Genomic DNA, 14,568 nt, shown 5'->3' with positions numbered 1-14,568 from the left:
ATGTCAAATAAATATTCTTGAATGGTATAGCACATCTTTGCCAATTGTATCATTTTAACCAATGCTGTTCTACCCATAGAGAGGTGGGAGGGAGTCCCAACTATGCAGGTCATTGTGTACATTAAACAGAAAACAGATATCTCAGCATAGTTGGAGATCTAGTGAGATGTGCATGCCCAGATATTTTAAACTATTTGACTGGACTCTCAGAAAGGGTTGCCAATACATAGCCCAGGGCCCACCCTTACTGGTGCAATAATCAATTTCTTCCAGTGGAACAAAGAGGCCAGAGCCCCCACCATAAATGTCCAAGATTTTCATTAATCACTGGCCGGTTCACTTGGGGTAATGGTGGAAGAGGAGCATGTCGTCTTCGTAGAGGAAGACGTGGTCTTCTATTGCCCCCTTCCACTGAAAGCCTGTAATGGAGCCACCCTGCCTAATCCACTGGGCCAGAGGCTCAATAGCTAGTTGCAACAAGACGAGGGACAAGGGCATGCATCCCTGTACAGTACCTTTACTGATCCGGGAAGGTTTTTTCAATACACTATATATTACCTTCAGCCGGGTCCATGGGGCCGTATAGAACTTTAAAAATAAGAGGAACTTGAGGATAAAGTTTACTTTGTGCAGAAGTTGATAAAAGAAATCCTATCTATGGAAATCAAACACTTTCTCAAAATCCACCAGTGTGCTAAGAACAGAGCATTCTTGAGCACATGTTAGTGCTAGTTGAAACCACCTGAGGCGCTGTCCTCCCGCCATAAACTTGTTGTGATCCTGGTGAATTAGGGAAGCGATGACCTTTAATAGCCAATTGCTCAAAACATTAGCTAAGAGCTTTGTCTCTATACTGATGAGGGAAACCTGTCAGTAGGAGAAGCACAGACCAGGAAGTTTACCAAGTCTCAGTATCACTGAGACTATGGTGTGGAGGAGGCCATATGTAAACTGGTCAATCTGGACCTCACTGAAAGAGAACATGAGATAGGTGGGTCACTGATGATGCAAATAGTTTGAAGACTTCCAGAGGGAAGACATTTGGGCCCAAAGTTTTCCTGCACTGCATCCTTGTAATCGCCTTCAACGCCTCCTTAGGTGTAAGACGAAGATAAAGGTCCTCCTGGGCAGAACTATTTAGAGCCCAGATGGGAAGTTCTCAGATCAAGAGATCAGATGCTTCAATCAAAGATGGAGGTTGTGATGTGTACAGCGATCCCAAACGAGTCAGCAACCAAGTGTTCTGCTGTAATCCGTATTGAGGACACAATTCTGGAAGCCATATTAAGTGTGTCGAGCCAATACAACAGCCTGCCTGCCTTGTCTCCTGCTTCATACAAAGTATGCAGTGAATTAATCCAGGCCAGTGTAGCCACATCCAAAGATACCATCTGCAGCTCTGATTTAGTGGACCCCAACTTCCTAAGTAGCAAGCCATCCGACAACAGGAGTAACTTCTGATGTAGAGTAATCACCTTTGCTTCAAGGAACGTGATTTCAGATTCTCGGTTCTTATTTTAGGGTTAACATAAACTATAGACCTTCCGTGGTTAACCATCTTAAACGCCTTGCAAAGTGAGGCTATGATTGAGGCTGATCCTGTATTAAAATTGAAGTATGATTCTAGCCTTCTTGCAGGAAGCCACCAGTCTTCCTTGGTGCCCAATCATCCAGAGCCAGCTGTCACCTGGGCAACTCACACCCACAGCCCCAGAAAGTCTGTTCAAGTCCTTACATATTTCAAGTCAGTCCCAGACACATTCAGATGTATCAAAGAAGTGTGACTTTCCTTCATGGAGCACTTTACACCAAAAGGGAACAAATACATTTAGCCCAAATGCATTGCTCTCAATTATTTGACCTCCGCATAGGACTTGCGCTGTTGCTGAACACTGAATGTATAATCCAGGAAGACGATGACTTTCAAGGAGTTATAGAAGAGTTTTCCTTCTCGGCGAGTGGCCGGCAGGACTGCATCTTAGTTCATGTGGTTAAGGAACCAGAATTTGAGGGGCACGAAAAGCCCATGGGGGCTGGCACGGGAACAAGGATATAGGTGTCTCTTCAAAGATAATGCAGCAGTATAAATCGTCCACAGCCACCCAGGAGCAAAGATGGGGTGAGTATACTATGGCCTGGATAAGGACATTGTGGAAAACCCACAATTCTGATATTGTTATGCATACAACTGCTTTCGGCTGACTTTGTTCTCGAGGGCTTGTATCATGTCTTTCAACCCCAAGACTTCTGTCATGCAGTGTATGACTTTTCGGGTATTCTGGCGGAGGAGACCGACATCCAGGACAACCTCACCAAGTTTGCACTGCAGCAATGCTCCTGTGTTCTAGATTGCCTGAAGTATTGTTGCCACAGAGGTAAAGAAGTCTTCATTGCCTCCGCCACACCACAAGCTGGGGCCAGTACTTGCTACTTCTGCGTTGCTTTTGACCTTGACCATGGCACAACTTTGTTACCCATGAATGATGAGGCAGAAAATGTATGTCTCGATCTGCTGCTACACTCACTGACCAGTAGATTCAGGGCTACACTTCTCTCAGTGCCAATGACACTTCCGGGCTGCACTAGGTGCAGGGTCATTGCCAAGGATGGTGACATAACCTTTCGGATCTCTACATCTCCGTACCACACTCACCCACATACATACATAGCTCCAGAGACCTGGGATCAGGCCAGCACAGGGGCCCCTCTGTTATCACCCTGCATTAAAGCCCTCTATACCAAAGTGATCCACTAGGGGCATTGGTAGGGGGGAATCACAGAGTACTGAACAATAGTTTCTCAACAGTCCCTGCCTCCACACTGGGGACTTCCCACGCGTGGCCACAAGGTAGCATAGAAGAAGAAGAGGGGGAAAGAGAAAATAAAGAGGCCCTCTGTCCTGTGTGGAATCCAACGCCTACCGGTACTTGGAACCAAATCAGTTTACTTTAGTGGGGCCTAGTTTGAAGAAAAGGGCGTTAATGTCCAAAGCAGGGCCCCCAGTCTCAGGCACAGCCGTACCCCAGTCAGGCACGTTCTTGCACATCCACTTGTCAAAGCCAGCTGCAGTGGGTAACCATCTCTTCCGACAATACAATGTGCATTAACGGGGATCATAAAGTTCAAAGGATGCCACAGCACCCAACCACCTCTACTCAACATAATGAAGTCACCCAGCAGCAGGCATCAGCACCTGCAATTTTGACTGGCAGTAACAGCAGGCTTCACCAGCTCCAAGGGACCATCGGCCCAGCTGCATCAACCGTTTGGGAAATCTGCTCCCATACATCATAAAACACTCACGGAACTAACTAATGACTTCGTTCTTTAGAAGCCCATCTCCATCAGGCTTCCCACATCAATATGTGCTCCACACACTCATCCAACGTCCCAAACAAAGCAGGGCCAGTCAGGAGAACATGAACAGCTGAGGCCTCAACCATTGGGCTTCAAGCAGCAGGGTCCTCTGGAAGCACTCTCAGCTACGGATGGCTACAAAATGCCCAGGACAAGGCTGGATTGCAGGTCACCAGTCCATAATTCACAAAAAGGCAGTTGCCATGTTTGATGGCCAAGCCCCCTCCACCCATTAGTCTCCCTAAAACGTGGGAAAAGTTTCAAACTAGGTGGTGAAAAGTGGCTTTAACATGAAAAACAATCCACACATAAAACCAGCCTAATAAACAAAAACAATCTTACAAAACAAGTTCAAGCATATTAAGTGTTGGGACCAGTAAGCACTCCCCCACACTTCATATCAGCACAAAACTATGTGCTCTTCTGAAGACTCTGCAATTCAGAACTGTACAAGCAAGCTTTGACTACTCATTGGCACAGCTGAAAGATAACAACCTCGCATTCTGACGAGCTCTCCATGTCTTTTATCCAAGGTCTATAGTCTGCGATCTTGACCCTTACTAACAACTTTCCACCCCTATGCTCCGAGCCACAATTACTCAGGGAATGTTGCTATACCTACAATAGTGTTCTCTAAACAACATACATACATATGCTGGCTTGACTCCCAAAAAACTATCTTCCTCCAACCCCCACACCTTCCTGTGGTACATATGGGTTGAATGCTGAAGAACAGCCTCACAGGTAATGTTGTGGAGCTATAAACTCCTGACTTTCTAAATTGATGCTTGTGATGCAAGATATTAGACTGTTATCCTTAGACCCATCTTGGCTGTCTGGTCAACGTGGATCCCGATTTCAGGTCCTAAATGGACACGCAGGTGAATCGCTGACTCTGCCGCAACTTCCAAGCTGGTGTCTATTTGCTGCTCGTGGTTATCATGTACTTGATTTTCGTATTATTAAGTGAGAGTGTTGGCCTGCTCATAAGCTCCAACATTTGCTATGAGTTCCTCTACATCTATCTTTTTGTTTGATGCTGGATTATTCATGAGAGTACCAGATCTCTCTATGCTGATAAAATCTGTATGTTTGTGGTGGCCTGGGATGCAGAGCAGGCAAAAGGCCAAAACGATGGCTGACAAAATAGCTCACAGGTATAAAGCACTGCTGACGACATGTATGCAACCGTCAAGTTTCAGGCCCATGAACTCACTCGCATTACATTCACATCACACCACACCTCAGGGAACGCCAGTGGCTTCTAATACACAAACACACTCAATTCAAACTCTTTACACATACACCTACAGCACTACACAACTCAGGCCCCACCTACCTGAACAGTTGCATCTCCTTCCACTAACCACCCACACTACTCCATTCCAAAGGACTCCATATCGCACACATCCCACGCATACACAGAACCAGATCAGGAGGACGGGCGTTCTCTTACATCACTCCAAAAGCGTGGAAGGATCTCCCGCGCCACATCAGATCCTCCTCCTCCCTTCTTGGATTCCGCAAGAAGCTGAAGACCTGGTTTCCAATTAACCAACCTACCATAGGCATGGTTAGGCACACACCTGCTCAGTGCCAGGACACCCTTGTGGATGATAGTGCGCTTTACAAATACACATACAGCGGCAGGACTGACAATACCCGAGTGCAGTGTTGACACATTATTCGCAATGCTACAAGGTTGTACGACTCGCAGTGATGCCTATGGAAAACCTTATTATTAATCTGCCATCAACACAGACATCAGCTCGAGAGGGGGTGGGGTGGCAGTAGGAGTTCAAGGGCTCCTGGTCATGCTGTACCTTTCTGATTTGCTGACTCACTCCCTCATTGCAGATTCCCTCTGTAGACGGCATTGCAAGATGCAGAGTTCCTGATGCTGCATTATCAAGGCCTCGGCGAGTCAACGAGGAAACAGCCGTGAACTCCTTGTGAGAGACAGGAGATGGCAGCGGATGGGCAGGGAGACACCGAGAGACTTAATATAGAGTGACTGAGACAGAGAACTGGGGGCAGAGTCAGTGGGCGGGCGATAACGACGAGTGACGAGAAGTAACAGGGAGAGTTACAGGTCAAAGGATACAGTTAGGTATATAGGACCTTACTGTAGACTGACTACAATCCAGTCAATGAAAACCAGGATGTGATTGGGTAACGAGGCACGAGGAAGGGTGGGAACATGGGGGTGTTTGCAGTGCTTTAAATGGGCCGGTACTCACCGGTACTGAGTACCGGCACTTCTTAAATTTACCGAGCCGAGTACCGGCACTTCTCCACTGTCAAGCAGAGTACCGGTACTCAGGGTCGCATTAATAAGGTGGGCACTGGTCTGGTGCCCGAGGGCCAGCTGCGTGCCGTTTGTTTGGCAGCATGTTGGACGTCGCCATATGTATTATTCGGCTGTGGCAAGCAGCCCGATGGGGCTTGAACGGCCTATTGGAGGCCTGCGCCTCAGGGGCAAGAGGGTCTTTGCTCCCTAGCCTCTCCTTGTCCTCATCACCCCCCTGCCAGGCATCATGCTGGGTCGGTGGAGGCACGCAGGCGCAAAGGTCCATTTTCACCCCTTGGCCTGCCACTGGAGTCTGACTGCCATTCGCACCGCCAGCTGGGACATTAGGTCCATGATGGGCGGGGATGAGGTGGTGAAGATGACTTAAGCAGCCTCCTGGGGCTCAGGTGAGGTGGGGGAGGTCCCATTGGAGGCCAGTATTGTTCTTCCACTGCCCTCTACCCTGCTGGACTCTGCATGTGCTTGGGACCCTGCAGTGCTCACTGTCTGCCACTGCAGGGTCTGCGGCCGTGGGGCCATCTGCCGAAAGGAGAGGATGGAAAATGGGGGCGAATGAAGGTGCAGAGTGAGGGGGGAAGAGCAGAGTTTAAAGTAGGCAAAGGTAGAGAGGCAGAAGGAGTAAGCGCAGAGAGAGAAATGGAAGACATCCAGACGGTTATGGAAAGAGGTAGAGAGGCGCGAAGAGGGCAGATTAGACATAGAGTGATGAGACAGAGAGTGATAGGATACAATTGGGGTAATGAGAATGGGACAGAATTAGCTACAAACCGGAGAGAGGTGAGTGCGGGCAGGATCTCGAGCTTAGAGATGTGAAAACAGAAAGTGTGTGTTTGAGAGGAACAGAATCAGGAGGTGTTTGAAAAGAAATGCGTTGAATGCTTGTGTGTGTGCACTCTTGTATATATAAGGATTGCACCAGATGCAAGCAAGTAGGAACATTAGAAATACTATGATATTAAGAAGCTGCAAATATTACAAAACAAGAAAACATGAACATTTGGTAGTTCACCTTCATTTTGTATAACGAGTTAACACATTTTGTTTGGGTTGATACATTTCTCACATGATTTGTTCTGTCCTGCAACAGGTGTAAATGCCAGTCTCTCTCGTCCTAGAGCACATTGGATTATTAGCCTGAAAGTGGTAATAGTAGGGTTGATGGCTTGGCTCATTCAGGGTTTTAGTTGTTACTCTGCACAATGGAAAGTTTGAGACCACTATCCAGGACAATGCAAGGACAACATAAATACTCAATAGAAGTGTTTTTGTATCATGTCTCACTCCGCCTCTAACCCCGCCCACTAGCCACACCCCTACCTCAATGTAATGTAAAGGGGGGGCCGCTCGGCCCTCCCGCCCACATGGCGGTGCGACGCCCCCCCTCCCCCGGCCTCTCGGTGGTGGGGGTGCGTCGCAGGTCTATGACGCGCGCGGCGCGCCCCCACCACCGATAGGCTGATGCCTCCCCCGTGACCCGGAAGCAGCTGTACAGCTTCCGGGGCAGGGGGGCGGGTCGGCCAGGGGGCGGGACGGCTGGGCCGGCGACCCCCTGGTGGCACAGTCCCATAAGAGGCCCGGGGAGCGAGCTGGGCGCCCTCTTGCCCCTGGTTCGCTCCCCGCATACCTCGTGTGCCCCCACGCTCGCGGCGTTCAATTTTCCCCACCCACCAGCCCTAAAAACAAGGTACTAAACAATGCTAGTCGGTGGTACTATGTAAGTTTGACTTAGGCCTTTTTCCCGTTACATGTGTAGGAGGTCGACGTGATTGTATGGTTGTACATAGGCCCCCTTTTTCTCTGTGACAGATCTGAATTTAGTCCCTTTTTTCCGTTTTAGCGGTGATTGGTCGTGATCAAATATAGATGATGTGTGTACTTAGGCCTTTTTCCCCGTTATAGCTGTGATTATGTCATCCTTAAAAGTGTAATATTGTGTGTATTTATGCCTTTTTCCCATTAGTACAGCATGCCTTGTATTACTATGGTCTGGTTTTAGTTTAGTGTAGTTGTCCTTTAGCGAGTTCTTTTCCCTTTTTTCCTTAGGTTCATCGTCGTATTTATTAGGGTTGGTCAGGCAGTAAGGTCATGATCGGTGAGCAGCAATTTAAGGTCCTAGGGGGGGCGTCACCATCCACGGAGGGGGCGGCCCAGGGGGAGGGGCCACTGGTCCCTCCTAGAACTTCAGGGGCAGGAATATCCGCTAGCTGCTAAAGATGCGGGGGAGGGAGTCACGCTTTCCTTAGGCTGGTAGCCACCCCGCACATACATCATGACGTCAGCAAATGACGCAGAGTGTAAGGGCCCTCCTTGTTGGTTAAATGGAGTTCACGATGCCGACGGGGTAGGCGGTCCCCTGTCGCGCATGCGCACCTGTAGGTAAGGGCGTGGCTAGTAGGACTTGACACCGGTTAGCGACCTTGCCGTCGGGCCAGAAATGTTAGAATGCAAAATTCAGGCAGGATGTTAGATTCGGAACGGAAACACGCTGTATTAGACTTTTGTTAAGGTTAGCCTTTGATATTTGTCTTCAATACTGTAGATCTAATGTGATGAATTTTGCGTTTCTTAACATATTGATGTAATGTTGATATTTCATCCTTTATTGTTTTTGTATAATAAATACGGCCGGGGGGTCCCTGACCCCCCGCCTTCCAAAGACAACTTGCTGATGTCAATCCTCCCAGCTTCCCACACCAGGTGTGGTGTGGGAAGCTGGGAGGGGAGGGTAGCCAGTCACGGACCATGTGAGTACCTGCACTTATTTTTTCCCATTTAAAGCACTGGGTGTTTGTAAGGGGGGGGTTACAATGAGAAATGGCAGAAGCAGCGAAAGAATGAAAGGCAACGGCTATTCACTTGATGTTTTTAAATTAAAGTCACTGTTTTTTTTAGCGGAGTGCTGCACCTTGCCGCTCAGGAATTGCTGAGCACTCGGGTAAAAACGTCTGTGGGGGCGGGTCCGGGACGCTGGAGTTAGTGAGGTATGGAACGGGACCCTCGACAGGCATTGTGGAATAGAGGTCTCGCGCTCCGCTCGTTTCAGAAGAACCAGGCCAGCTTTTCAGACAAGTTATGCGATAAATCAAACACGTGATGACGACCATATATGGAGAGTAAGAAGGATAAACCATAAGGCCTGGAATCAATTAAATGAAATAAAGCCGAGCAAGTCAAGTGCGGCCAATCACTCACCCGAAGCACAGACAGACCAAGTGATTTGCCTCTGATCGCACCGGGCAATAAATCATCTCCAGTTCACATGTACAAACACTTATCTGTGGGAAACTACGCCAACGGCTGACTCCGAAATTAGAGCGTTCTCCGGGACAACACCGAACCGTAATTCACCGCGTGTGTAGTCTGTATTCTGGTGTTCCCCTTGCATATCAGTGTTCTAGTTTCAGTACCACAGATTATATTGCAAGCTAGTCAAATGTGGCATTTGTACCTGTGAATTGTTCATTTTATTGTAAATAAAAACAACAACAAAAACACAAAATATCGGTCATCATATAGGCTGAGAAACAATTTTCGGCAGTTCAGTCTTCTCGTCTTGAATGATATTGTGTAATGAAGAGCTCCCCTGTGACGTAGCAGGAGTTTTGTCTACTGGGTGAAGATGGTGACTGCGGCATGGTCCTATTTTTTGCATGACAACTACTTGCGAACTACAAAATATTTTCTGTTGGGTACCTTTGACACTGGCATGGTAACTCTTTCTTGTGTGAATGGTATTTTATACATTTAAAAAAACCAAATTAAATATATATATATTTTAATTTTTCGGAAGAACCTGATATGTCATACACCTTAGTAGTTTTAGGGGAAAGGTATTTTATACATTAAAAATATATATATATATATATATATTTATTTAAATTTTTCGGCAGACACGGATATGTCATTTACCTGAATAGTTTTATGGGGGGGGGGGGGGAGGGGAGTGTGTGCACATTATTTTTGTTGCAGCTTTTCAGTACTGACGAACACAGGCCAATCTGAGCATTTTGTGGCACTGCTTATTGAATAATGCTACGAGTCACTTTTCTGCAGAGATTTATCGGATGCCTACACCCCGTCATTACTGACTCCACAGACATCATTAACAGCCTCTGACAGAAACAGGGCCCCATTGACCAGAAAGATACCCCAATAAGCAGCATTATTTTTTAGGTGTGTTTGGAGCCCATCTTTCTACTTACCCTTTCATGCACAGGAGACCCGGGGTAGGAATCGTCCTCCGTTCCATAGGGGGAGGTGTCGCCCGTTGAAACTCGACTCACTGCCATTTCTGCATGGCCCTTCCCCTGGGGACCCTTCATTCGCACAAACTCCATGGTGTTGTATTTATAAAACCCAAATGACATTTTTTGAGCCATTTTGGCAGCAACACTGACCTGTGAAAACATGAGACAACATGTTAGCTCAGTTGCACACTAATCTTCCACGTGTCAAACATTTAGTTCTATTCTCTTGCGGAATGTGGCTCGGGAATCAGTGACCAAGAGTATCAGTCTTTCAGTCGAACATGAATAAGTGGCGATGAGTGTTGGTTCTCTAGTTACACATGACTGCGTGACCTAGGAGTGTTGGTTCCCTAGTTACACATGAACCAGTGACCCAGGAGTGTTGATTACCTAGTTACACATGAACCAGTGACCAAGGGGTGTTGGTTCTCTAGTTACACATGAATCAGTGACCCAGGAGTACTGGTTTTCTAGTAATACACAAAGCAGTGCCCGGGCGCGAGTGTTGGTCCTCTAGTAGTACATGAATCAGTGACCCAGGGAGTGTTGGTTCCCTAGCTACACATGAATCCGTGACCTAGGAGTGCTGGTTCCCTAGTTACACATGAATCAGTGACCCAGGAGTGTTGGTTCACTAGTAGTACAAAAATCAGTGACCCAAGAGTGTTGGTTCTCTAGTAGTACATGATTCAATGACACAGGAGTGTTGGTTGCCTAGTTATACATGAATGAATCAGTGGACCGGGCATGTTGGTTCCCTACTTGTACATGAATCAGTGACCAAGGAGTGTTGGTCCTCTAGTAGTACACAAATCAGGGACCCAGGAGTGTAGGTTCTCTAGTAGTATATGAATCAGTGGCCCATGAGTGTTGGTTCTCTAGTAGTAAATTAATCAGTGACCCAGGAGTGTTGGTTCCCTGGTAGTACATGAATGAATCAGTGACCCAGGATTGTTGGTCCTTTCGTAGTACAAAATACAGTGACCCAGGCATGTTGGTTCCCTAGTTACACATGAATCAGTGACCCAGGAGTGTTGGTTCTCTAGTAGTACATGAATCAGGAACCCAGGAGTGCTGGTTCTCTAGTAGTACACGAACCAGTGACCCAGGAATGTTGGTTCTCTAGTAGTATATGAATCAGTGACCCATGAGTGTTGGTTCTCTAGTAGTACACGAATCAGTGACCCAGGAGTGTTGGTCCTCTAGTAGTACATTAATCAGTGATCCAGGAGTGTTGGTTATCTAGTTATACATGAATGAATCATTGACCCAGGAGTGTTGGTCCCCTAGTAGTACACAAATAAGTGACCCAGGAGTGTTGGTTCTCTATTTACACATGAATCAGTGACCCAGGAGGGTTGGTTCCCTAGTTACACATGAATCAGTGACCCAGGAGTGTTGGTGCTCTAGTTGCACATGAATCAGTGACCCAGGAGTGTTGGTTCCCTAGTTGTACATGAATCAGTGACCCAGGAGTGTTGGTCCTCTAGTAGTACACGAATCAGTGACCCTAGAGTGTTGGTCCTCTAGTAGTACACATGAATCAGTGACCCAGGAGTGTTTGTGCTCTAGTTGCACACAAATTAGTGACCCAAGAGTGCTGGTTCCCTAGCTACACATGAATCAGTGACCTAGGAGTGTTAATTCTCTAGTTGCGCATGAATCAGTGACCCAGGAGTGTTAATTCTCTAGTAGTGCATGATTCAATGACCCAGGAGTGTTGGTTGCCTAGTTATACATGAATGAATCCGTGAACCAGGCATGTTGGTTCCCTAGTTGTACGTGAATCAGTGACCCAGGAGTGTTGGTCCTCTAGAAGTACACAAATCAGTGACCCAGGCGTGTCGGTTCCCTAGTTACACATGAATCAGTGACCAGGAGTGTTGGTTCTCTAGTAGTACATGAATCAGGGACCCAGGAGTGTTGGTTCTCTAGTACTACAGAAATTAGTGACCCATGAGTGTTGGTTCTCTAGTAGTATATGAATCAGTGACCCAGGAGTGTTGGTCCCCTAGTAGTGAATGAATCATTGACCCAGGATTGTTGGTTCTCTAGTAGTACACAAATCAGTGACCCAGGAGTGTTGGTTCTCTAGTTACACATGAATCAGTGCCCCATGGGTGTTGGTTCTCTAGTAGTAAATTAATCAGTGACCCAGGAGTGTTGGTCCTCTAGAAGTACGCAAATTAGTGACCCAGGAGCTTGGTTCCCTAGTTACACATGAATCAGTGACCCAGGAGGGTTGGTTCCCTAGTTACACATGAATAATGTGACCCAGGAGTGTTGGTGCTCTAGTTGCACATGAATCAGTGACCCAGGAGTGTTGGTCCTCTAGTAGTACACATGAATCAGTGGCCCAGGAGGGTTGGTTCCCTAGTTACACATGAATCAGTGACCCAGGAGTGTTCCTGCTTTAGTTACACATGAATCGGTGACCCAGGAGTGTTGGTTGTCTAGTTATACATGAATCAGTGACCCAGGAGTGTTGGTTCTCAAGTAGTACACGAATCGGTGACCCAGGAGTGTTGGTTCTCTAGTAGTACATGAATCAGTGACCCATGAGTGTTGGTTCTCTAGCTACACGTGAATCAGTGACCCAGGATTGTTGGTTCTCTAGTTACACATGAATCAATAACCCAGGAGTGTTGGTTCTGTAGTTACACACAAATCCGTGACCAAGGAGTGTTGGTTCTCTAGTAGTACACGAATCAGTGACCCAGGAGTATTGGTTCTCTAGTTATACATGAATCAGTGACCCAGGAGTGTTGGTTCTCTAGTCACACATGAAACAAGGACACAGGAGTGCTGCTTCCCTAGTTACACATGAATAAGTGACCCAGGAGTGTTGGTTCTCTAGTTGCACATGAATCAGTGACCCAGGAGTGTTGGTTCTTTAGTAATGCATGAATCAGTGAACCAGGAGTGTTGGTTTTCCAGTAATACATGAACCAGTGACCCTGGAGTGTTGGTTCTCTAGTAGTACATGTATCAGTGACCCAGGGAGTGTTGGTTTTCTAGTAGTACATGAATCAGTGACCTGGGAGTGTTGGTTCCCTAGTTATACATGAACCAGTGACCCAGGAGTATTGGTTCCCTAGTTATACATGAATGAATCAGTGACCAGGAGTGTTGGTTCTCTAGTTACACATGAATGAATCAGTTATCCAGACGTGTTGGTTCTCTAGTTACACATGGATCAGTGACCCAGGACTATTGGTTCCTTAGTTAAACATGATCAGTGACCCAGGAGTGTTGGTTCTCTAGTGATACATGAATCAGTAAATGCTTTCTAGATTTTGAGCTTTTGAGTTTTTAATCTAAATATGAATTTGCCTCTTAAGTTATCACTGCTCCCTCTAACACCCCAAAGGAAGGACATTTTCAGTTTCTCGGCTGCAAAAAGTTGTGTAAAGTTATGGAAGGGTTTGAAGATTATCTATCTCACCTTAAACTGTATTCAAGACAGTAAAGTTTTTTACGTAAGGAGTGTAACGTCATACTTAATCGATTTTAAACACAACACAACAGACATACACTACTGTGGCTTTTAATAGATCCATATTAGAGAAAGAAAGTCATAAAAGACTGAAAGAATTTACCAAGGCACATAACACAGTCTTGAAGTCTGAGATAGGTTTAATGTCTTTCGTCTCTCTTAGTAGATGCTATTGGGACCTGGCTGGTATAGATTATTAGATTAATGTGCGAAGTGAGGTTTAGCTGGAAGTGCATGATGAATCTCAAGACTCTGTATTTACTGTGGATTTCGATCGATCTTAGATGACATTTGAGTGTCATCTGCCAACTGGTGGAAAGAGGCATCAGGACTCTCCAGCAGGCTACCCAATAGCTCCTTGCAGATGCTGAAACTAAGGGGCGAGAAAAGCGCCTTGTGGGATATTGCAAGTCTTCCAGACAGTTCAGACAATACTATTTATACAACTATCATATGGTGGACAGAATCAAGTCAAACCAAATTTAGGTACACTGAAACCCATGTACAATGTATGAGGCTCCCCATGGGTAAACATATCAAAGACTAAAAAACAGATGTTTGCTAAATATAGGAATTATTTATTTTAAGCATTATAAATAATGAAACTCTAGCTTCAAAGACCACCTAAATTCCACTGAAACTGTGTTTCACTATGTCAGGCTGTTTGGAAACACTGTTGTCAAGAGAGAGGATAATCACCAATATAGTCTTCCTCCTTGGTGAACTTTAACACCCTACTTCCACCTCCTCCTGCACCTCAACCCCAGAGGGTTGCCTTGGCTGAAATGCATGACTAGGCTTTTGCTTGCATAAAATATTAGCTGTCAGCATTCTGCCTGGCCTTTCAGTTTCTGTCAATTCCATCAAGTTCCTCTTAGGTATCAGTTTTATGATGAGGCTAACTAATCTCTACATAGAATCACACCTTCCATTTCAGTAATTATAAGGAATATGCTACTTACCAGTATGCATCTGTTCTTGGCATGTAGAGCTGCAGATCTATACACTGTGCATAGATCGCCATCTGGTGTTGGGCCCGGATGTTTGCAGTTTGTTTTTCCCCTTGGAAAGTCTTTGGAAGTCACGAGGTCGGTGACTCCTCCCTTGGTTCGTATTGCGCATGGGCTTCGGCTCCATCCTCAGATTGTTTTTCGCCA

The 14,568-nt window shown here is 46.3% G+C and overlaps 1 protein-coding gene across 2 annotated transcripts in view; it reads right to left on the bottom strand.

Annotated features, from left to right (window-relative positions):
• The window catches only part of KIAA0930 (KIAA0930 ortholog), a 518,594-nt gene that overhangs the window by 84,014 nt on the left and 420,012 nt on the right, over positions 1 to 14,568 (bottom strand). For both annotated transcript variants that reach the window (XM_085652434.1, XM_085652436.1), the window contains one exon: positions 9,871 to 10,065. In XM_085652434.1, coding sequence (XP_085508560.1) covers positions 9,871 to 10,065 — 195 coding nt within the window. The remainder of the gene's footprint in view (positions 1 to 9,870; positions 10,066 to 14,568) is intronic.

This window comes from Triturus cristatus, chromosome 4_1 (assembly GCF_964204655.1).
Source record: "Triturus cristatus chromosome 4_1, aTriCri1.1, whole genome shotgun sequence".
NCBI lineage: Eukaryota > Metazoa > Chordata > Amphibia > Caudata > Salamandridae > Triturus > Triturus cristatus.
Note: the sequence above shows the minus strand (reverse complement) of the source record. Positions and strands in the feature narration are given on the sequence as shown.